Genomic DNA, 24,826 nt, shown 5'->3' with positions numbered 1-24,826 from the left:
ACAGTCGCACTATGGATCTCTATAAAGACATTATATTCTCAGTTTTGTTTTCTGTTCCTTTCCAAATAATTCCTAACATTGTTTGCCTTTTGGACCCCTGCCTCACATTGAGCCAAAGATTTTGAGGTATTGTCCACCAGAACTCCAGGGTTTTTTCCTGGGTGGAGATTGCTAACATGGAACCCAGCATTGTGTACCTACATTTGTGATCATTTTTTTCCTACGTGCATTACTTTGTACATGTCCACCTTAAATTGCATTTGACATTTAGATGCCCAGTCTCCTAGTCTCATAAGGTCCTTTTGCAGTACCTCACAATCAGCTGTGCTTTTAATGACTCAAAATAATTTTGTGACATCTGCAAATTTGGTCACTTCACTTGCTGTTTCCTTTTTCAGATCATATATGAATATGCTAAATAGCACAGGTTCCATTAAAGCCCCCCCCCCCCCCCCCCCCCCCGGAGTACTCATCTAATGACCTTTCTCCATTTGGAACTGACCATTTAGTCCTCCCCTTTGTTTTCTGTCTTTTATTCAGTTACCTGTTCACAATAGGACACTGCCTCTGATCCTATGACCTCCCAATTTCCCGAGGAGTCTCTCAGGAGGGACTTTGTCAGATGCCTTTTGAAAATTCAAATACATTGTATAAACTAGCTCACCTTTATCTGCATCTTTTATACCTTCAAAATCTAGTAAATTGGTAAGGCAAGTTGACCCTTTGCAAAAACCATGTTGTCTCTCTCCTCCAAGAAAACATGTCTATTTTGATTTAAGGATAGTCTCTACCATTTTGTCCAGCACGGACAACAGGCTCACCAATCTGTAGTTTCTCAAATCACCTTGGTGGCAGTTTTATAATCTGTCTTCACATTGGCCATCCTCCAGTCTTCAGCTGTGGCTGTTTTAAATGATAGGTCTGCAGTTTCATGTTTGAGTTCTTTCAGAACTTTGGGGTGAATGTCACCTGGTCCAGTAATTTGTTATTTATTAGACTAGCAATCTGATGTATTGCATCCTCCAGTTTCAGTGATTTTGCTTAGTCACTCGGTCATCATCAAAAAATGTTTCTGGTATGGGTATGATTCCAGGATCCTCCTCAGTTAAGACAGAGACAAAAGCATCAATAAGGAAGGCAAAGAGAGAATTTGAAAAGAAGCTTGCCATGGAAGCAAAAACTCTTAACTTTTTCAGGGGCATTCGAGGTAAAAAGCCTGCGAGGGAGTCATTTCAACCTTTAGATGATCAGGAGGTAAAATGAGCACTTAGGGTGGCAAAGCCATAGCAGAGAGACTAAATTAATTCTTTGCATCAGTATTCACTGAGGAAGATGTAAGAGATTAAACCCATATAGAGATGATATTCAAAGGTGATGATTCAGAGGAACTGAAACAAATGTCAGTGAACCTGAAAGATGTACTAGGGCAGTTTTGACACTTAGCTTTTCCCCTTGCTTATGTTGTATCCAAGTTTATTTCCTCCTTGTTCATTGTAAGACAATTATTGTTACTGTCTGTTTTATGGTTGCAATGTAAACCGTAGTGATAAGTAACGCTGTTATTTGAACTTCGGTATAGAAAAGTTATAAATAAATAAATAAATAAATCGACAAACTAAAGAGTAGCAAATCACCTGGACCAGATCATATACATCCCAGATTGCTGAAAGAACTGAGAAATGAAATTGTGGACCTGCTACTGGAAATTTATAAACTATCAGTAACATCATCTATGGCACCTGAAGACTGGAGAGTGGCCAATGTAACACCAGTTTTTAAAAAGGGATTGAGGTGATCCAGGAAACTACAGACCAGTGGAGTCTAACATCTGTGCCTGGTAAAACGGTAGAAACCATCATAAAGAACAAAATTGCTAAACATACAGATAAGCATAGTTTAATGTGGGACAAAGCAAACATGGATTTAGCTAAGCGGTCTTGCCTCACGAATTTGCTACATTTTTTTGAGGGTGTAAATAAACATGTGGATAAAGGTGAGCCAGTTGAAATAGTGTACCTGGATTTCCAGAAAGCATTTGACAAAGTCCCTCATGAGAGACGTCTTAGGAAATTAAAACATCATAGGTTAGAGAGCAGTGTCCTATTGTGGATTGCGAACTGGTAGGTAGAAAACCGAGAGTAGGGCTAAAAGGTACATTTTTCCCAATGGAAAAAGGTGAATAGTGGAGAACCCCAGGGATCTGTTCTGGGACCACTGCTTTTTAATTATATTTATAAATGACCTGGAAATGAGAACAAATGAGGTGATCAAATTTTCTGATGACACATTATTCAAAGTTGTTAAATAATAAAAAGGATTGTGAGAAATTGGAAAAGGGCATTACAAAATGGGGAGACTGGGCATGCAAATGGCAAATGAAATTTAATGTGGATAAGTGCAAAGTGATATACTTAGGGAAGAGTAACCCAAATTATAGCTACATAATGCAAAGTTTCACATTAGGAGTCACCATTCAGGAAAATGATCTAGGTATCTTTGAAAATATGTTAATCTTCTGCTCAGTGTACAGCAGCAGCCAAGAAAGCAAATAGAATGCTAGGAATTATTAGGAAAGGAATGGAGAATTAAACAGAGACTATCATAATGCCTCTGTATCGCTCCATGGTGCGACCTCATCTTGAATATTGTGTGCAGTTCTGGTTACCACATCTCAAAAAAGGTAGAACAGAATTAGAAAAGATACAGAGAAAGGCAACCAAAATGATAAAGGGAATGGAACAGTTCCCCTATGAAGAAAGGCTAAAGAGGTTAGGATACTTAAGCTTGGAGAAGAGATGGCTGAGGGGAGATATGAACGAGGTTTATAAAATGAGTGGAATGGAATGAGTAAATGTTAATCTGCTGTTTTCAAAAGAGTAAAGTACAAAGTCAGGGGGGGACACAATGAAGTTACTAGGGAATACATTTAAAACTAATAAGAGAAAATGTTTTTTTATTCACTGCATATTTAAACTTGGGAATTCGTTGCCAGATTATGTGGTGAAAGTTATTAGTGTAGCTGCATTTAAAAAAGGTTTGGACAAGTTCCTGGAGGAAAGGTCCATTAACCATTGATACAGTAAAGTTGCAGAAATCAACTTCTTATTCTTGGGATAAGAAACTTGGAATCTACCCCTTGGGATTCTTCCAAGTACTTGTGACTTGGATTGGCCAGGATACTTGGCTTGATGAACCTTTTGTTCTGACCCAGTATGGCACGTCAGAAAATTAATGTAGTTTTTCTGTTATTTCCTTGTCTACCCTGAGCACCCATGTACTTATTTTGATGGGGAAACAACTGATAAGAATAGTGCAGTGCCATTAAGGACTGTCCATGCTTTCATTTCTGTCATCCTGACTTCTCTATCGATTTGCTTTTGGGATTAATCTAAGAGTAGTTCGCAAGACTTTGTTAGTACAGAAATAACTAGAAATTCCAGCAGAGACTTAGGTGCTCACATAGCAGGTTTGGCTGACAGGCTTACATGCCCATCATGTTGACCGAATCGGTGTGGCGGGTTGGTGAAGGGTTTGCCTGGAAAGGCCAAGGGGATGCGGGAGTCCAGATATTTGGATAACGGCTGCACTGGTGTTGGTAACTGATAGAATTATTGTGGGAGCTAGTTGTTAGAAACGGGAGGAAAGGGTGCTGAATGTAAACTATAAAGGAGTACAATGGAAAATTATAACAAAAAATGTCTTGCCAAAAAGCGGTGTCCTGCAGTTAGAAATACTTTGTGGCTAGCAGCTGGGAAATATCCTCAAGTATTGTAGATATGAATATCTGGATAGATTGGTTAAATTGGGGAGAAGAGGGTTTTTGCCATCATCTAATAAAATGGTGTAGTTGTTTGTATGGGAAACCCTATAAGATGAGACTGGAAGAACTTTAGTATGTGTACCCTAGAAGAGATGTGAGGCAGAGAGGATATGATGCAGGTATTTAAATACCTGAAAAGTGTTAATGCGTAGGAGGCTAAGCTTTTTCCATAGAAAGAAAGCTGTAGAACTAGGGGTCGCAATATTAAACTCCAATGGGATAGATTCAGGAACAATGTCAAGTGGTATTTTTTTCACAGAAAGGGCAGTGGATGTCTGGAATGCCTTCCCAGAGGAGGTGGTTATGTCAGGGATAGTGGCAGATGTCAAGAAAGCATGGGATAAACAAAGGATCCCTGGTGGCAAGAAAATGGTAATGAAGGAACTGCATAGCCATTACTGAGTGACAGTTGCTTTCCAGGTCAGCAGTACTTGCTGGATGGCATGGAGAAACCTGCAACTTCCATGCTGTGCAACTCTATAGGGGACACAGTGGGATTGGGGGTTGGGTAAATGCACATAAAATTGTAGCTGGGCAGACTGGATTGGGCCTTTCTGTCTTTTTATGCCATCATTTACTATGTTACTGTGTAATGGCCTGGAACCAGGGAGGGTCAGAGAGCTGTTGGGTTTTGGGAATTATGTACTTGAGTACATAATATACTCAAATATGCTCTAAACTTGTAAGCATATAGAACAGAGCAGACATTTTTGACTGTGGTGGATTTGTTGCTCAAAGTAGCTTGTGTCCCTTGGGAGCTCAGATGAGTTAAATAAGGTTCTCATGGCAATATTTCTAATTGCTGGCTTAGAGCTGCTCTAGAAGTGTTCTGGGTGGGGAACCTGGCCTGCTGTTTTGGCCATAGGAAGATTACTGCATTAATGCTATTTTAGGTATACAAAAGAAAATAGGAGGCTATGCACAATGGCTTGCAGATGAGTATTGGATGGGAAGGAATATTGAAAGGGGCTTGTATAGAAGGGAAAAAATATATAGTAGACTTAAAATTTTTTTTTTTTTTAGGAGACTTGTTTTGGAAGGTGTGTGAAAAGACATTGAGTTTCATGTTCTCATACGTTTCGGAAAATTATTTGAGCTGATCGAATATGTTTAGTTACGTGAGACAAAAATTGTCTTGCATGTACGTTTAGCTGGAGCCAACAGTCTGGCAAGAGATAGCTTTGTGGGATGATTTTTCCTTGCTGGTGTGAGGAAACACATTAGCAGACATACTGCTCTTGCTTTTCCCTGTGTTACATCATCGGTGGTGAGATAGGACTTAGAATTTTCCCCAAAAGCCAGGGGCTAGCATAGCTAGAGACATCATTCCAAATGTCAGCAGTAATATTTAATACTTGATGCTATCTGAATGATTAAAAAATCTGTCAGTAAAGTTTTTATTTTTATTGCACAGTTATTAAAGTTTGATCCTTGTGTTAATTCTTTTTTTGTGTGTGTCTTTCCCAGGTAGTGAAATCTAGTGAAGAGTCTACAGATGATTCAGAGGTAAGACTACACAGACAAGGCACTCTGGTTTCATAGAAGTCTGTGGTTTGCAGGAAGTTAAAGACGTTAGTGTCCATGTTTTAGTGGAATGCCTTTGAATTCTTGGCGGTTTGTGATAAGCTTTGGTTGGACCCGCATAAGAATTAGCTAAAGTTGCTATCATACATGAGCTTATGCGCTTACATAAGCCCCTATCTTCAGATGTGCTGCTGCTGCTTTTACTACTATGGTGGCAGTAAAGGAGGGGGCAAGGAAGCATTGGATTTTCTTGGCTGGCCATCGAGTGGAATTTCCCAGGCTAAAGCTGCTCCTCATTTCCCCTGGGATATGAGTGGGGCAAGAAAAGTGCCACCTCAGTGTACCAGTGCATACTGCTAGCTTTGAACCTTGTTGGCATCTGTGATTTTCCAATTGGCATTGTTAACCTGGACCTTGCCTTGTCCATTATTCTTCACATTTATTTTCTTAATGAGTCACTAAGAAATGATACCTTTTGGCTTCCATATGTGTCAATGTTCTGCGACTTAATGAATTATAAATACTACTACTACTTCTACTACTACTACTATTACTTATCACTTCTTTAGCCCTGCTTGATGTAATGGATGTCGCGCTGTACAAATACACCTAAGAGATGGTCCTTGATCAATAGAGCCTATAGTCTAATCGAGTCAAACATAAGGACAAAAGAGGCTTTCAGAATATCACTTAAGAAAATACTTAAAACCAATGAGGCTGAGAGTGGAAGAATCAGGGGTCAAGGTTTAATAGCAGTCTGAAAAAGGGTTTTCGGACTGGATTTGAATAATGTCAGAGGGTGCATAATGCACCAACTCAGGAAGTCTCTTCCAAGACTATGGTACAACAAGGTGGAAAGCCTAGAGTTGGCGGTGGAATGAGAAGGACATATACAAGTGACTTGCCCATTGAGCAGAATTCACGAGGTGGGATGTAGGGAGAGATAATTGAAGAGAGGTTGTGAGGCATGCAGAGTGAAGGCTTTTGTAGTTGAGTAAGAAGCTTGAACTGTTTGCAGAAATGCATCCAATATAGTGACTTGAGAAAAGGAATTATATGGGTTTAGTAACATTGATGTAAGATACATCATACAGTTGAATTTGGATAGATGGTAACCGAGAGAGATGTTCATTGGGAGACTTATGAAGAGCAATTTACAATAGTCTAACTGGGAGGTGATAAGAGTGGATAAGGATTCTGGTAATTGTTCAGGAAAGAAGGGAACAGGTTTTGATGATACTATAGAGAAAGAAATTACACATTTTAACAGAGAAAGGAGTTTAAAAGTACCCCAAGGTTACAGGCTTAAAGGTAGATTTTAAAAGCGTTGCTCGCGCAAAAACAGCCCCATACACGCATATGTGGGCCATGCAATAGCAATGCAAATTTTTAGAAGTCAGGAAGTACGCACGTACATACCTGTGCACGCATTAAGAATAAAGAAGTGGAAAAGGGGGAGGGCATCGGCGTTCTGGGGTGGGGCCGAGACTTCTGTGCATAACCCCGGATTTTGCAAAGGCTGTTCATGGCACACATTGGCAAGTTACCTGCGTAACTTTACTAATGGTCTTGAGGAGGAAGGTTCAGGCTAAAGTGAGGGGCTTATAGGACAAGGAACCAGAGAGGTTCTGAACACGGACCAAGTTTGCTTATATGGAATGTAGAAAGCAAAACCCAGAATGGACTGGATAAAAAATGAAAATGAAAGAAAGTTGAGACACTGGTGGTGAACAGCTTGTTCGAGTAGTTTGGAAACAAAAGGGAGGGAGATGGTATGATAATTATCAGGGTAGGGTCCAGGGAGGATTTTTTGAGGAGTGCTATGATCTGAGCATGTTTGAAGACAGCGGAAAAGGTAGCAGTTAGGGGTGTGCATTCGTTTCCTACGTATTTGTAATCCGCAACGTATAGGGCCCTATTCATTTTAAATACTGGCAGCCGACAGCCTGAGTGCAGGAGGTCGCTCCCGGACTCCCTCTGGACCACCAGGGACTTTTGGCAAGTCTTGGGGGACCCTCCTGACCCCCACAAGACTTGCCAAAAGTCCAGCGGGGGTCCAGGAGCGACCTCCTGCACTTGGGCTGTCGGCTGCCAGTATTCAAAAGGGCGCCGATAGTCTTTTGCCCTCACTATGTCACAGGGGCTACCGGTGCCATTGGTCAGCCTCTGTCACATGGTAGGAGCAATGGATGGCCGGCGCCATCTTGTGCTCCTACCATGTGACAGGGGCTGACCAATGGCACCGTTAGCACCTGTGACATATTAAGTCAAAGGCTATTGGCGCCATTTTGAATACCGGCAGCTGAGGGTGTGAGTGCAGGAGATGGCTTCTGGACCCCCCAGCTGGACCACCAGGGAGTTTTGGTAAGTCTTGGGGGGGGGGTCAGGAGGGTGGGGGGTTGTACTTAATTCAATTTTAGCCGGGAAACGAATAAGAATTAACGCATGTACGTATCGAAGGGGCCCCCCTTGCCGAATGAAACGTATCTGCCTCCCGACGAATACGAATCCCGAATGCAACGTATAGTGTCCCTCTGCACATCCCTAGTAGCAGTGCAAAGTGATGGGTTGAGGATGTGACAGATGGAAGGGATGACTGTAGGAGAAATAGAGCTAAGGAGCTGGATAGGAATGAGGCCAGAAGATCAAGTAGTGAGTTTGGAGGATGAGAAATGATGGCAAGTTTCCTCCACTGTGATTTCAGAAAAGGAGGAGAAGCGTGGTGGGGGCCAGGGGAAGGGTAGAGGAATGAAGTAAGGAAGGGGGGAGGTAGTGGTGACCTGGTTGAGAGTACGAGACTAATTTTGTGAACTTTGCCCTGTAAGTAGGTAGCAATTGTATGGGCAGAGAGTGAAGGGGGGATGGGATGGAAGGGAAGTGAGCATGGAAAAGATAAGGCAAGGGGTGGATGCAAGAGAGTTTGTCAGATGGCCATAGTAGTTTTGCTTGGCAAGTACAATAGAAGACTGGAAAAAAGTCAGCAAGGATTTAAAATGTATGAAGTTGACATGGGCATAGGATTCCTGTGTTCTGCAGAGTGGGCGCAAAGACATAGGAAGCAAATTTTAGGAGTGAGCCAAGGCCTTATAGGATGGGAAAGGGGGGGGGGGGGGGCAAGAGTGTCTAAAGCAGAGGAGAGTATACTATAGTAAGAAGAAATTGTCTTATTAACCAACTCAGACAATGTAGTGGAGGAGAGGAAAGATGAGACATCAAGGGAGAGGATACAAGGTTCGACAACCTTGGAGATTCCTGAAGGTGTTGGTGACTGGATGAGGCTGTGGAGTAGAGTGAAAGTTTTCTGATGATGGTCTGAGAGGGGAAGCACTGAAGTAGAGAAGTCTGAGAGAGAGCAGTTGGTCAACAGGACTAGGTCAAAGCAGTGGCCATGTTTGTGAGTAGGGGTGGTAAAGCAGAGTTGGAAATCAAATGAGATTAAGGCAAGGGGGTTTTGAGGCATAAGAATAAAAGGGGGCATCAACGTAGAGGTTAAAGTTCACAAGAATAAGAGAAAGGGGAAAATGGTTCATGGAAGAAGGAAAGCCAGGAATCCATGTCGGTGAGAAAGGAGGTGAGAGATTTATTAGGGGTCAATAAATGACAGCTACCCTGAACAGGCAGATTATTTTTTCTCATACACTTCACACTAGACCACTGTGACCTACTATTTGAAGGGTGCGGAAGAAAAGATAACCTTCATGACAGAATAGCAAGTGAAGCAGAGTCCTTGGGAGAAAGCCAAGTCTCAGACAAGGCAAGAAGATGGTGTAAGAGAAATAGAGATCATGAACGTAGCCAAGCTTGTTGGAAATAGAATGGGCATATCACAGTGAGCATGAGAAAGGGATGGAGCAAAAGAATAGGGATAAAATTGGAGGGATAATGGTTTGATATGGACTGATGGGGGGGGGGGGGGGGGTGAAAGTTGCCTTGGAGGACCAAGATTGAAATTGATATCCCCAGTTGAGAGTGGTAGGAGGAGACATCCACTGAGGCGTCTGGGGAAGATATGCAGATGTTCTGCAACCTTTCAAGTAGCGGGGGAGGTTGATCAAGGTTCTGATCATGAACTGGCATCCTTTGTGTTACATCAGACATACTAAAGCTTGGTGGATTCACATTATAAAATGCAGTTTGAATTGAAAGAGGCATGCTTCACTCATGGCCTGCCAGTCAAACTAATGAAGGCGCTCTCTCCCTAGCCAATTAATAGTGTGCAGTTTATAAAAGAATTTAAAACTGCAGTACCACCAAAAGGTGCCAGAAATCCATAGTCACTAATGAAAACCCTGTTTACCCAACTTCACACGGCTATTTGTTTAGTCAGTTGCTAAAGAAATTGCAGAAGATCAGCGCTCTGGTTTCTTGTGTTGCAGCCATCATGGAAATAACCCGGAGCAATTTGTTTGCTTGCAATCCATGGCAATATTTTAGGAATTTAAAATATATAAAATAAAAGCCAACTGGAAAATTGTTCTAGTAAAGTCTTGTGGCCCTGGTACACCTCTGGCATTTTAGTTCACATTTCCTATGAGACTGTTTAAAAATAAATGGCGGGGGAGGAAGCTTCATTCACTGTAACGCTTTTGTGGTAATTTTTCCTCTTGCTAAAGTTTTCTTATTCTCTCTGACTTCTCTGTCAAATTGCTCAGGTTACTCGACAGCGGTAAGGCATGACAGGACAAGTATTGCTGCCCTACAATTACATGCCTGAGGTGTGTTGTGAATTGCAAGGCTAAAAGCCCCGTGACTTCCCCTAAGCAATGTGACTGTAGGACAGTGCTTTCCTAAAGCTCTTTGGTGCTCTTTTCAACGAGCCTGTGTGATCAGAAAGGCTTTGCAAGGCTGATGGTGCATGTTAATGTCATTTTAATTATTGAATAATGTATAATATTTTTATGAAACCTTCTTATTCCATTTTATGCTTGCACCCTGGCAGGGTTTTGAAATGCTAAAGTTTTTATATACGGAAGCTTAAACAAGGTTATGTGGGTGTTGTGCGCACTGCCCAACTGCTTCCTTTTTTTTTTTGTGCTAAAATGGTTTTCACAGATGAGCCCTAAGATTTGGTTTACGGCAAACATGAGCTCCTCTCTGCATGCATACCTGAGCTTTCTCTGGTCTGCGTAAAATCACCAGAAGGTGTGCGCTTTTTTTGCTCCTTTAACGTGCCATGTGTTCTGTCCCTTGTTAGAGTAAATGGTGCCTGCCACATGGTAGCGCCTGACACATTGAAAGAGGTGCTAGAGCAGGCGAAAGTAAATTCTAAGTCCGCATAGAATGTCTATGCCGATCAGTTCCCATGAGAGCAGAGTGGAGCTAGAGAGAGAGATGTCATTCCTGGAGATTCACCACCAGGATAGGTGATTCAGAACCTCCAGCTCTGCATGATCATGATGTAGCAGGGGGGCTGGGCTGAACAGTGTGCAGCTTGGAACTGGCATTCTCTATTGGCTTTCTCTAGTGAGAGAAGCTAGCAAAGACCGGGGGGAAAAAGAGGAGGCAGGACTGAAACAATGGGTTAAGAAATTTGTAGGTTTCTTGTCTTAACATTTATTTATTTTTTATCTGGACGGAATTTGCTATGCAATAAATTCTAAGACCGGCTGATCACTCCTTTCAAACCTTTATTTTATCTCAGTTGCCGCATGATGAAATGACTTAAAAGAGGCACTTCATGCTGTGCCAGTATTTTTCTACCTTATCTTTGAACCTGGTGGTTTGTTTCCTCTAGGAATTTCATTACTTTGTAGCTAGGTTTTGCTTTGCTAAGGTGTCATACTAATGTGTGTAATACCTTTTTTTTTTTTTTTTTTTTTTTTTTTTTTAAAAGAGTGGGTTCATGTCCGCTAAAGCAGTGTTTCCCAACCCTCTCCCAGAGGCATGCTTGACCTGTTGGGTTTTCAGGATATCTGCAATGAGTAAGCATGAGAGATATTTGCATACATTTTTTCTTTCCTGCATATTCATTAGGGCAATCCTGAAAGCCTGACTGGATAAGTGAGGGTTGGGAAACACCGAGCTAAAGAACAGTGCGGCCGATGCAAAAAATCAGCGTGGAAAACAGGCGCTCAGTGTTGAGTGCCCGCTTTCCTAATGTGCGCCCAGCACCTCTCCTGGGCTCGAGATTGAATATTTAAATGAGGGGTTGCACTGCCACAGAGGCGCTAGGGTCAAATGTACTCCCCTAGTGCGCCTCCTTGGCAGCAGGTGCCAAGGAGCGGGTTAGGAAAACAGACGCTCAATTTTACGAGCATCCATTGTCCTAACTTGTGCACATCCACAGGTTAGGAAAATAGACGCTTGTTATTGTCCCTTTTCCTAACCTGACCACTGGCACAATTTTTTTTTTTTTTTTTTTAAACATTTTGGTTCCTTGACTTAATATTGCTATGATATTAAGTTAGAGGATGTACAGAAAAGCAGTATTTTGCTGATGCAATATGGCTTGGGAGACAGGAAAGAAGGCTATGTCTCCCTGGGATACCAGAGGTATATCAGTGGCTGATACCTGGACCCTTGGAGACCAATATGATTTCTCAGATTGCACAGAGGATGAGCACAGTTCGCGGGTTGGGTGCACAGTTTTTTTGGGGGGTTCTGGGGAGACTAGCTAATAGCCTCATCAACGTGCATTTGTATGTGATGAGCACTATTAGTTTCGCGGGGGAGTTGGACACTGTTATGGATACGCTAATCCCCTTATAGCATAAGGGATTGTGGAGCATGTCCAACCATGGGTTAAACAGTGCGCTCGGCCGCACTATGGGCTATGAATGGACACTGAGGGCTGTACTACCTCTCTAGTCTGCCCAATTTGTCTCTCTTATGGTATGCCATAGACCCTAATTGGGCATGGGGTTTCCCTTTTCTTCTTTGCATCTCGGGAACCTCTGTACTTATCCCATGTGTGTTTGAATTCTGTTACTGTTTGCCTCCATCACCTTAACTGGAAGGCTGTATCACGCATTCATCTCTCTTTCTGTGAAGAACTATTTTCTAATGTTACTCCTGAGTCTATCCCATTTGTGTTTCATATTGTGAGCCCCTTTTATTAGCACTTTCTTTTCTCTGAAAAAGATCTGCTTCTTGGAAATTGTTTATATTTTGGAGGTAAGTAGCAATAGAAAGTCTACACCCCCTTCCACAATGTTCATCTCTTGTTGCACTATAGCCTGGCCATTTTATGCTTTAAAACAATGTTTGTTTCATGTAGCCACACATCCAACTCCACAAATGTCAAGTGAAAAATATATTCCAGAATTCCTTAGAAAATGAAGTAGAAATAAAAACATGGAACAGATTAGTTGGATAAGTGTCCACCCCCCCTTGTACGTTTGTAGAAATCCTAAATACTTAAAACTTTGGTGTAAACAGTTGCCTTCAAAAGCACACATCAAATGAATTTATTTTTATTAATTTAAAAGATTTTATATACCGAGGTATAGCTAGCAGCCTTCACTCCGGTTTACAAGTACAACAACCTATTACATTTAAACAGTGAACTTAGAAACTGAAGAACATTCAACTAACTTAATACAAGCAAAAACTTCAAACGATTATAACAAGGGTATATCTGTGATCAACTAAATAATTTATAGCTTAAGACGTTCTGAGTCATAGACTTAGTAGTTCCATTGCATATTCGGTAAAGGTTATGCATTGGGTCTGTTATGTTGTGTGAGATTAGCCAATACCGTCTTTGAATGTTTGGCTGAATATCCATGTTTTGAGCTCTTTTTTAAATGACTTAATGTTGCTTTGTGAGCTCAAGCACTCTGGTAGTGAATTCCATAATTTCGGACCGGTGATGGATATGGCTCTGTTCCTTGTGGTGGATAGCTTGGCTAATGGGAGTGATTTTATTTCTAGTTGTAGTTTGCATGCTGTTCTAGTTGTACGTTGCGATCTGTGTATGACATTGTCAAGGGCTGTGTTATCTGTTTAGTAAATTGCGTTGTGTAGGACTGTTAGTGTTTTGAACTCAATTCTTTTTTCAACTGGAAGCCAGTGTAGACTGTTGAGTACGGGCGTGATGTGTTCTGATTTCTTTTTGCCGATCAGGGCTCTTGCAGCGGCATTCTGAAGTAATTGAAGTGGCTTTAATGTCACTTTAGGTAAACCTATCAGGAGAGAATTGCTGTAGTCAAGGCTGGAGAAGATGAGAGATTGTAGGACTGTTCTGAAGTCTTGGTGGTGAAGCATCGGTTTTAGGTGTTTAAGTATTTGGAGTTTGTGGAAACCTTCCTTTGTTTTTGTCATTGTCAATCCAAATACCGAGGTCTTTTACGTTGTCTTTAAGTTGTATGTGGATGTTGTCTATTTGGAAGGATGGGTTGGTTTTGGATCCTGAGTTTTTTTCTTTCGATTAGGATGCATTCAGTTTTGCTCATGTTAAGACATAGTTTTAGGTGATTTAGCATATTTTTGATCGAATCGAGGTGAGAGGCGGCTAGTATCAGTGCATCTTCGGTGGTGGATGTAATTGGAATGAGGAGTTGTATGTCGTCAGCATACATGTAGTAAATTATTCCCAGGCTTGATAGGAGTTGGCATAGGGGAAGTAGATAAATATTAAAGAGTGTGGCCGAAAGAGCGGATCCTTGTGGTACTCTGTTTCAAGGGGTATGGCTTCTGATACATTGTTGTTGATGGAGACTTTGAAGTATCTGTCTTTTAGAAAAGAAGTGAACCAGTCAAGAGTTTTGCCTGAGAGCCCTATGTTTGTTAGACTAGAAATTAGCTTTTTGTGGTCAACTGTGTCAAATGCAGCGGAAAGGTCGAGAAGGATTAGTATGTGACCTATTTTGTTATCAAATCCTCTTAGTATATTGTTGGATAAGTTGAGCAGTAGAGTTTCCGTACTGAGGTTTTTCCTAAAGCCGTGTTGGGTGGGATGTAGTATTTTGTAGTTCTCGAGTTGTTTCAGGACCGCTTTCTCGGTCAGTTCGAATTGGTCCAACCTATGTTAAATTGTATTGATTCACATGATAAATTTGAGAGTGCACTAACAGGAGGGCATCAGGACTCCTCAACATCGAGCACCAGACAGGGCTTGGGGATGGACTGTTGTCTGTCCTGTTCAACCCAAAGAGAGCAAAGGGTTCAGCCTCTTTGGCTCCGGCATCGCCAAGAAGCATCAGTATTTGTTTCTATCAATGCTTGATCATGCAAGGTTGGACATTCTGGCAGCAGCCTTGAATCTCCTTAAGTATTCTCATGATGAGAAGAGCTCATCCTCTGTGCAATCTGAGAAATCATGTTGGTCTCCAAGGGTCCAGGTATCAGCCACTGATATACCTCTGGTATCCCAGGAAGACATAGCCTTCTTTCCTGTCTCCAAAGCCATATTGCATCAGAAATTTTTGAGAAGAAGCTAGATGGGAAAATCCAGGAGGCCTTGGATTGGAAGATGCAGAGCATCAGAGTAATGGTATTGATGGCATTAGTGTCCCTGCATATGGACGCCCTGCTGATGCCCAGTGGAATGACACCAATGCTAGTTCTTGGAGGGGAATCGGCATCAGTTACCGCCATACCAATGATGATTTCTAGCCAGTTGGGGAGGAGACTTCCCCAAGGTGCAGGAGTTTATCAAGTTTTAGGGCCCAACAGATAAGTGTGCCTCTCTCCTAGACCTTGTCTGCTAGTTGGGCAAGATTAAGATCCACGCTCCTGACCTACTATTTGGGCTTGGACTCTGAATATTTCTGTGGTTATGGCTATGGATATGAGGAATTCTCTGATAAGAGAAGTCAACAGATCTCCCCTCTGACTCCTCTCCTGTACAGGAAATGAGAAAATCTCCTCCTGAGGACCTCTTGTTTGCCAGCTTTATTCGGAAATGGCAGATGCCATTCTATTTACGTTGCAAAAGGAGGAAGAGCACAGAATGAAGATGCTGGACATTCTCCAAATTGTGGAACTCTCTAAGAATATTGTGGCAGTATTTGTCCAGGAAGTCCTTCAGCAAATCGGGTCCCTGGCTCTAACAGCCTCAATGTTAGGAGAATAGCTGTATGACCCCTGAATCTTTCTGAGGATGTGTTTTGTTCAACAGCATATCCTATATAAAATAGCCTTTATGGTGCATAATCTCTTAAAACTTGATTTTAATGCAGGAACTCCACAATCTTTCATAGTCCGCTTAAATAAGTAAGTGTCCCCCGACACGGTCATCATGTTTCGCCGGACAGATTGCCCACAGTTTTTTAAAGAAGCTTATTAATAGCGCATTCCATTTTTCATTTGGGAGTTCCTGCATTAAAATAAAGTTTATGTTGCGGTCGCCACCGCTGCCCCCTTGCTAGCTATGTTCCGGGCTCACCTCCACGGTCGGGAACGCCGCCTCCGCGGCTCTGCTGAGCACCCTGGGCGTCCGCCATTGCTGGGCCGTCTCGCTGCCACTCCGCGCGGGGACGCGCGTTATGGACGCACGCTCACCGGAAGCCGGACCCCACCTGAGCTAATCAAGCCACGCCCCAAGCCCAATATAACCGGCGTCCCGCAGTCCTCTCATGGCCTTGCAACGAGGGTCGCTACCGTGCATAGTTCTTAGTTGCACTTCCGTTGTTCTGCTTCAGCTGCTGACCTCTGCTCGTACCTGACTCTGCTTCTGCCTGCCGCCAGCCACCGACCCCTGCTCGTACCTGACTCTGCTTCTGCCTGCCGCCAGCCACCGACCCCTGCTCGTACCTGACTCTGCTTCTGCCTGCCACCATCCACCGACCTCTGCTCGCTCCTGACTCTGCTTCTGCCTGCCGCCAGCCACCGACCTCTGCTCGCTCCTGACTCTGCTTCTGCCTGCCGCCAGCCACCGACCTCTGCTCGTACCTGACTCTGCTTCTGCCTGCCGCCAGCCACCGACTCTGCTCGTTCCTGACTCTGCTTCTGCTTGCCACAGCTGCCATGCTCCTGCCCTCCGGACAGTGCCTTCTGCAGGCCAGGACTGGAGCCACTGCCAGACTGCATTGGGTCCTGACTATCTCTACTTCCTGCTTGGCTCTGGCCTACTCGCTGCTGGACCCCAGCTTGTACATTGCAAGTCTCAGTCAGGGCTATTGACTTTGTTCCTGCTTCCGCTTGCCCTGAGCTTCCTGGCCTATTGGCCCTTGCTACTGGACTCTGTCTTTACCATTGCCCGGGCCCTGCTTGAGAGACTATCATTGTGCAGAAGTCCCAAGGGACTGGGACCCTACGGGCTCCTCCTGGGGGGTCCTGGTTCCCGGGTGAAGAGCTTAGCTGCACTTCCAAGTCCCAAGGTTCTGGGACCCTACGGGCTCCTCCTAGGGGGTTCCCAGTTCCCGGGTGAAGACCCCTGCGTGTCTCCTAAGTCCCAAGGCTCCAGTACCCTTCAGGCTCCTCCTGGGGGGCTCCTGGTTCCCGGGCAATACCCCTGCTTGTGGCTCCACCTCCCGAGCTACTCTACCCAGGTTGGTTCGGCTCAAGGGTCCACTCTCGAACCGTGGCTCCCAGGCCGTAACAGTTTAATATCACTTTGTTCAGAAACCTGTAAGGACTATTCAATTCATTTCATGCTCTGCTTTCCTTTTGTTGATTCTCTAATTGAGCATGCGCATCTTCTCCGGCATTTCTGTGGCATGACTTGATATTATTTATTTATTTATTTATTTATTTTTAGATTTTTATATACCGGTGTTCCTATATGAAATAAAGATCACATCGGTTTACATTGAAACAGAACATGAAAATTGCCAAAAGGCATTACATAGAACAAGGTTATGAAACTTGGAACAGTGTACATAAGTTCAAAATTTAACAATAACGTTGTAACATTGATGACCAAAAGATAAAGGAGAGAAAAAAAAAAAAAGACTTAAACAATTAAGTTGACAGGTCTTATTGAGCATAAAAATTATAACGTATAAGTGAGAAAGTCTCAAGTGTCCTGCAGCAAGAGATTAGATACCGAAGTAGGTAGTGGTATGGAAAATGGGGGTTTGTGAAGAAGATATGTTCTTGCTGGTTGGAGGGGAAAAAATGATGATCATGGTCCTGGAAAAGCTTGGCTAAAGAGCCAGGTTTTAAGTTTTTTTTTGAATGAAGAGTGGCAGAACTCAAGCCGAATGTCTGGTGGGAGCACATTCCATTGAATGGGGCCTGCTGTAGATATGGCACATTTATGATGCGAGGATTTTGTTGAAGGTACATAGAGTGTGCCGTTATATGCTTCTCTGATGGGTCTAGAGGAGGAGTGAGGGCGTAGTTGGTTACATAATTGAAGAGGAGAGATATTGTGAATGGATTTATGAATTACGGTGAGTACTTTATATAGGATCCTTTGCTTTATAGGCAGCCAGTGGAGGAGCTTGAGAATGGGGGTGATGTGATCTCTTTTATTCGTATTGGTAAGGATTCTGGCTGCAGAGTTCTGGCTGCAGAGTTACACATGAAAGGGTATTTTTCTGTTACTGCCCTGAATTTTGGAACAGCTTACCTTTTGATTGAGCATGGTGACTTGTCCAAAGCAATTTAAATCCTTCCTGAAGACATACCTATTTTGGCTGACGTTTGGGTAGTAGTGTCTTTCTGTGAGCTCTTATCATATGGGCTTTTATCCTTGTATTTTATGTGAGCTTAGTTGTATGGGATTTTATCCCTATGCATTTCTTCTCATTGACATGTTTCTAGTTTGTTCTTAGTCTATTTTGTCTTTGTTTTATTTGTTTTTAATTTTATTATGAGTGTTTTATTGTAAATCACCTAGAGCAGAGCTTTCCAAACTTTTCATGTTGGTGACACACTTTTTAGACAAACATAATTTCACGACACGGTAATTCAGTCTACTAGTAAACCAGAGGTTAAAGGTTAAACGAACGAAACATATTTCGACAATTTATGTATGTTTCCTTAAATATATACATAAATAAAATGTTTCACGACACAACCTATCTCATGAAAACCTTAAATTTATATTAAAAATATATATTCCAAGATTCATGTTATTGTTATAATTTATGAGAAACAATAATAAAACAAATTGTCTGTCCCCCACACACTCATCTCTCTCCTCCCCCCAGCACATGTCTGGCCCCCACACACTCATATCTCTCCCCCTCAAGCACATGTCTGTCCCCCCAGCACATTTGCCCCCCACTCACTCATCTCTCTCTCCCCAGCACATGTCTGGCCCCCACACTCATGTACCTCGTCTTTTTGATTGTTGCCAGTTAAGTGCTTCACTCCCTTCCATGATCACCAGACACTGCTGTTTGCAGTCAGTACTCCTCATGGCCAGGCCTCATCGGCAGCAGCAGCCAATGCAAGGATGGCTGGGCTCGTTCCACCCACCAAGCCCCCCCAAAAAACGCGATTGACAGCAAAAATCACCCAATAATAAGCAACCCATAAACTGAAAAAAAAAAAGTGAATCTCTAGAAAAAAAAAAAGCCCAAACTCGCATCAGAGTTGACCGGGCTTGCGCGACACACCTGCACACTGCAGGCGACACACTAACGTGTCCCGACACACAGTTTGGAAAGCTCTGACCTAGAGCCTCAGCATCAGGCAATACATAAATGTTAATAAAGATAAAGACCAACTCAGTAAGGGTTCACCTTTAATGCAATTGTTGCTTACAACCAATATGTAGAAGGTAGATTATCTTTGCACAACCTTTAGCTGGTCAATTCTTGTGGGGTTGTTTCATTTGAAACCTCCCATCAAGACTTCCACTGTGTCATAGGACCTTAATGTGGTATTGACTCAGCTAATGAAAGCTCGCTTTGACCTATTGACTCTTATGAGCTGAAGTACCTGATCTTGGAAGATTATATTTTTGGTTGCAGTCACTTTGGCCCACAGAGGTATTGAGTGCCAGGCCCTAGTGACTTATACGCCTTATTCAGAGTTTTTTCACAATTGGGTGGTTTGATACCCAATTACCTTAACCATTCTATCATCCTTCCAACATTCTTTCCCAGGCCACAAGTACATAAACATGCACAAGTGGATATGAAAAGACAAAAAAGGAAGAGAAATAGCTCTTTATGTCAAAAACAATATCCAAGCTACTGAACTGCAAGGAATATGGGGTAGAGAAGAAGTATTATGGGCCGTCCTGAAAAAAAAAAATGGTGCATCCATTTTTACTGATGTGGTTTGCAGGCCTCTGATTCAAATTGAAGAACTAGACAGATCTGGTCGAAGACATCCAAAAGGTGGAAAAGAAGGGAGAAGTGTTGATTGTTGGAGACTTTAATGAAACTCCAGGGAGGATGACTCAGAATCAATGTCAGGAAATCTTTCTTCATAGAGAGGGTGGTGGATTCCTGGAATGCCCTTCTGGAGGAGGTGATGAAGACAAAAACAGTAAAAGATTTCAAAGGGGCATGGGATAAACACTGTGGATCCCTAAAGGCTAGAGGATGGGAATGAAGAAAAGAGAGCATGGGGTAACTGTCGGGTGTGGCAGTTAGTACCCTTAACCAATAAGCCTTCAATATTGTTGATGCTAGTCCATCATTGCTCTCTGCTTAAACAGCAGGGGGAAAAGGGGAATTAGATTCAGACGGCAACCAACAAGGACATTGAATTGTACAGAGTGGGGAAACAAGCATGGGGGAACTTGCTGATGCAGCAGTTACTACCCTTAACCAACAAGTCTGATACTTTTGATGCAACTCCAACATTGTTCTCTGCTTCAATGGCAAGAGGTAATGGGGAATTGGACTCAAAGTGCAACCTAACAAGGGCCCTGACTTTGATGGTCTGGGAAACTGATAAGTATAGGGGTGACTTGTATGGCGCAGTAAATACTACCATAAGCTCTCTGGGCAGACTGGATGGATCGTTTGGTCCTTTTCTGCCATCATTTCTATGTTTCTATGTAAGTGCTACAAAATTTGGACTGCAAAAGAGCCTTGGCTTTATATTTGGAGTGAACTGAAGTCTACCCAGCTTTTTTTTTTCTTTTGACACCAATAAACCTGGGTTGCCATTGCCAAGTGCACTCTATCCAATTCACTAGCAAATTGCTTCTCTTTCTGTTATGCCCAGGCAGGCGCAGGCCTAAATGTGGTGGGCCATGTTAAGGTTCATAGAGTCAGAAACATGTTAGTGGCGGTAGCACATTTAAGATCAGCCTCCATAGAGATGTGCAAGGCTATTATGTGGTGGTCTCTCTACACCAGCATATCACACACTGTTGTTTGGATAGGCACTCCCAACATGAAAATATGTTTGGCCAGTCTGTACTGAGGAGTCTCTTGAAGTGTTGAATCCAACTTCATCCTCCTAGGGTATTTTATTTTGGCTCTAAGCTTCCTCTTAAAAATAAGCCAGAAAATAGATAAAATGGCTTGTATCCACCAAAGACAAGTATGAAAGTAAGACAGAGCAACTGCCTTAGATTAAAATAATTTATTTGCACATATATCTCTTCTATGCCTGGCAGTGACATGGCGAAATCTTTGACTCACTATCACATTTATCTTTACATCTTGAGAAATTGATTTCTAATCTCGCCTCTGGTAAAGCCCCTGAAGCAGCCTTGTGTGAAACTCGGCCAGAGTTGGGCTCTTTTGTTCAAGAGATATATGTGCAAATTATTTTAATCTAAGGCAGTTGCTCTGTCTTACTTTCATACTTGCCTTCTGGCTCTGACAAATGACCTTCCGGTCTGTTTGTTGTATCCACCAAAGACAGTTTTTGCACATTTGCACAGTTTCAGTTTTCCCCTTGTTTTCATTCACGGTAGTCTGTAACAAGGGATTCCCATATGTTAGGGCTGTTACCCTGCTTGTCCTTGAAGAAAGCAGAGTTGCTTACGTGTAAAAGTTGTTCTCTGAGCTCAACCGGATGTCCGTCATGATAAAACCTTTCTAACTGATCTTAGAATTGGTTTCTACCAAGTTAATGCAAAATTAGAGATGCAAGGGGGCCCTTGCATGATTGTGTGGCAGTATAGCATGCTGCACATGCCGAGTAGGGCATACTTAAAGTTTTTAGAAACTTTGGAATTATATTTCTGTGCCAGGCTCCCTTTGATGATGTCACCCATGTATTTGAACTGACATCCTGTTGGCCTCTGAAAACCCTTGTTATAAGTAAACAACTCTGCTGTTCCTGCTTAGATCGGGGCCATCTCTCAAAAATGAATGACCAAGCAAGATGGAGATTGATCACAGAGGCAACCAAAAGGCTAATGGCAACTTTGAAAGAGCAAAAACAGAAAAACCCATTATAATCATACAGAAGCATGTTTTTATCCAACAAAATTATGAAAGCTCCACAACACAAAGCCCTAAATTAGGGCAATGATGTTAAACATAAAGTATAGTAGGGTCTCCCATTCTATGTCAAGATTCAAACTGTGCAGTTCTCTTGTGGGTTTTTTTTTTTGTTGGATAAAAACATGCTTTTGTGTGATCGGTTTGTCAAAAATATATACTAGTGTTTGTGACTTGTTGAATGATACCATAAGATCTTCAACTAGGATTTAAAAAAAATTCTTGTCTTTATAATACGAAATATTGTGTAGCAGAAGAGATACTGAAGCCCTCAAAGCAGGTAATGAAATCACTGAGACACAGCTGTGTCTGGTTTTGTAAATATGATTACAAAAGAGGACTTTAAATATGGTAGGCTGCTGAGATACAATTTCAAATTGAAATAGACACTGGTGCTTTAGTGGATGATATTTTGTGGTTTGGGCTATGTTTAAAATTTAGCAGTTTTATTGAGAGGATAATGTTATCCCTAAGAAATCTTTACTGCTGTTTGATTGCCCTTTTCCACATTTTTCATGAATATCATCAATAATTGCATAAATAATATTTGAATTCATATTTGAATATCATAAATAATACTTCATATAAACTGTTGGTTCAATTATTTTTCAAATATTATCTTGGAGGTATTTGGTCTTGATCATTTTTTGTTTTGTTTTTTTCATCCATAGTATGATTTTGTGTGTTTTTAAGTTTGAAAGAGCCACAGGCTTCCATGACCAAGACTCTCTGACCTAGGATTGGTGGGAGAGGCCCTCCCTGGGTCGTGCAACTTCCTCTCCTCAGATCTTGATTCCCGTGGCACTCTCCATTTCCAAGAGCTCTATTCATTTGCAGGCCTTCTTGGATACCGGTGCAGCCGGGAATTTCATTGAAGAAAATCTGGTTCAGTTGCTATCAGATTCCCACAGAACCACTGAAAATGCCCCTTATCATTTCATGAGTTTCTGGACAACCCCTGGTGGACAGGATTTCACGCATCACTAGGCCCACTACCATGACCAATGAAGTCCTACACTAAGAGACTATCCGTCTTTATGTTTTATCATCCTCGGTAAATCAGATCATTCTGGCCCTGCCTTGGTTGAGTCTACATCAACCTAGAATAGATTGGGAGACTCTGCAATTGGCCAGTTGGAGTTCCAATTGTCACAACTGCCTGCCTGCTTCCTGTAAAACCTGTTCCTTGTAATCTCTTTTGTCTGGAATCTATTCTTTCCTGATTGCCAAACCAATACGCAGACTTCACTGATGTCTTCAGTAAAAAGCAAGCAGAGACACTGCCTCCTCATCGTGATTATGATTGTAGTATCGACTTGCTCCCAGGGAAAATTCTCTCCTGAGGAAGAATGTACGTGCTTTCAGAACCTGAGAAGGAGGCCACAAACCAATATATTCAAGAAAATCTAGCCCCTGGATTTATCTGGTCGTCTCCTTCTCCGGCAGGGGCCGGGTGGTTCTTTAAGAAAAAGGACGGTTCTCTACGACCATTTATTGATTATCGAGGTCTAAATGCCATCACTCGAAAGAATTGATACCCAATTCCCCTCATTACTGAGCTATTTGACTGACTTAAAAGCGCACAAATTTTTACTAAGTTGGACCTTCGAGGAGTCTCTAATCTCGTGTGAATCTGAGAGGAGGATGAGTGGAAAAAGGCTTTTAATACTCGTGATGGACATTATGAATACTTGGTAATGCTTTTTGATCTGTTAAATGCACCAGCAGTATTTCAGGCTATGGTCAATCATATATTTCAGGATCTTCTGTACTCGCATGTCCTTGTTTATTTGGATGACATTCTTATTTTTTCCAAGTCTAAGGATCAACATGTCATCTCCGTACGACAAGTCCTCCAAGGCCTCCTGAAAATAAACTATTTGAAAAATAAGGAAATGTATGATTTACAAGGAGAAACTACAGTGCAGTTAGTATAGCGGTGTTTAAAAAAGGATTGGATAAGTTCTTGGAGGAGAAGTCCATTACCTGCTATTAAGTTCACTTAGAGAATAGCCACTGCCATTAGCAATGGTAACATGGAATAGACTTAATTTTTGGGTACTGCCAGGTTCTTATGGCCTGGATTGGCCACTGTTGGAAACAGGATGCTGGGCTTGATGACCTTTGGTCTGACCCAGTATGGCATTTTCTTATGTTCTTATGTTCTTACCCTTTTTAGCTACATTATTTTCTTGGGCCGGTTTGCGAATGGATCCAGAGAAGCTTAAGGCAATCCTGGATTGGTCCCAACCAGTAGGTTTAAAAGCCTTACAACGATTCTTAGGCTTCTCAAACTACTACCGACAATTCATTTCTGGTTATTCAACATTAGTGGCACCTCTCACAGCTATGACCAAAAAAGGGACCGATGTCCATAATTGAGCCCCAGAGGCCATTCAAGCTTTCCAGTGATTAAAGGAGGATTTTTATAAAGGATCCATGCCTGCAACGTCCAGATCCTATAAGACCCTTCTTTATTGAAGTAGATGCCTCCGCGCTAGGGGTCGGAGCTATCCTTTTACAACGATCAGAGGCAAGGAATCTTGTCACCTGCACCTATTTTTCTAAAAAGTTCTCTTCGGCAGAGAAGAACTATGCTATCGGGGATTGGGAACTCCTGGCCATTACGTTAGCACTAGAGGAGTGGCGACACCTGTTAGTGATGGTATATTTTGTCCCCTCCATCTATACCGATAAGAATTTGGTGTACCTCTCGCATGCGCAACATCTGAATCCACGACGAGCCCAATGGGCCCTATTCTTTAGTCGTTTTAACTTTAAGCTGCTCTTCCGTCCAGCCAAAAAGAATCAGAGAGCTGATGCTTTGTCAAGAAGCTTTCTTCCTGATGACACTGCAGACCTACCTCGACACATAATTGACCCTGCCCGGATTATGATCGCCTCTACATTTACTGTCCCAGTAGGGAAGACGGTGGTACCCAAGCATTTGAAGGAAAGAGTCCTACGTTGGTACCATGAGTCTCGTTTGGCAGGTCATCCGGGGTTTCAACGCACCAGAGAACTCCTTATCCATCATTACTGGTGGCTGCAATGGAAAGAGGATACTAAAAAATTTGAGTCCTGCCCCCTACGTGTGCCGCTCACAAAACTCCCCGGACTAGACCTTGGTGTTTATTACAACCCTTACCAATACCCGACAAACCTTGGACTCACATTGCCACTGACTTTATCACAGATCTGCCCTTATCTGAGGGGAAACAATACCATCTGG

At 42.5% G+C, this 24,826-nt stretch overlaps 1 protein-coding gene across 2 annotated transcripts in view; it reads left to right on the top strand.

Annotated features, from left to right (window-relative positions):
- The window catches only part of VPS41 (VPS41 subunit of HOPS complex), a 413,500-nt gene that overhangs the window by 19,219 nt on the left and 369,455 nt on the right, over positions 1–24,826 (top strand). For both annotated transcript variants that reach the window (XM_029589524.1, XM_029589523.1), the window contains exon 2: positions 5,288–5,326. In XM_029589524.1, coding sequence (XP_029445384.1) covers positions 5,288–5,326 — 39 coding nt within the window. The remainder of the gene's footprint in view (positions 1–5,287; positions 5,327–24,826) is intronic.

This window comes from Rhinatrema bivittatum, chromosome 2 (assembly GCF_901001135.1).
Source record: "Rhinatrema bivittatum chromosome 2, aRhiBiv1.1, whole genome shotgun sequence".
Taxonomy (NCBI): domain Eukaryota; kingdom Metazoa; phylum Chordata; class Amphibia; order Gymnophiona; family Rhinatrematidae; genus Rhinatrema; species Rhinatrema bivittatum.
Note: the sequence above shows the minus strand (reverse complement) of the source record. Positions and strands in the feature narration are given on the sequence as shown.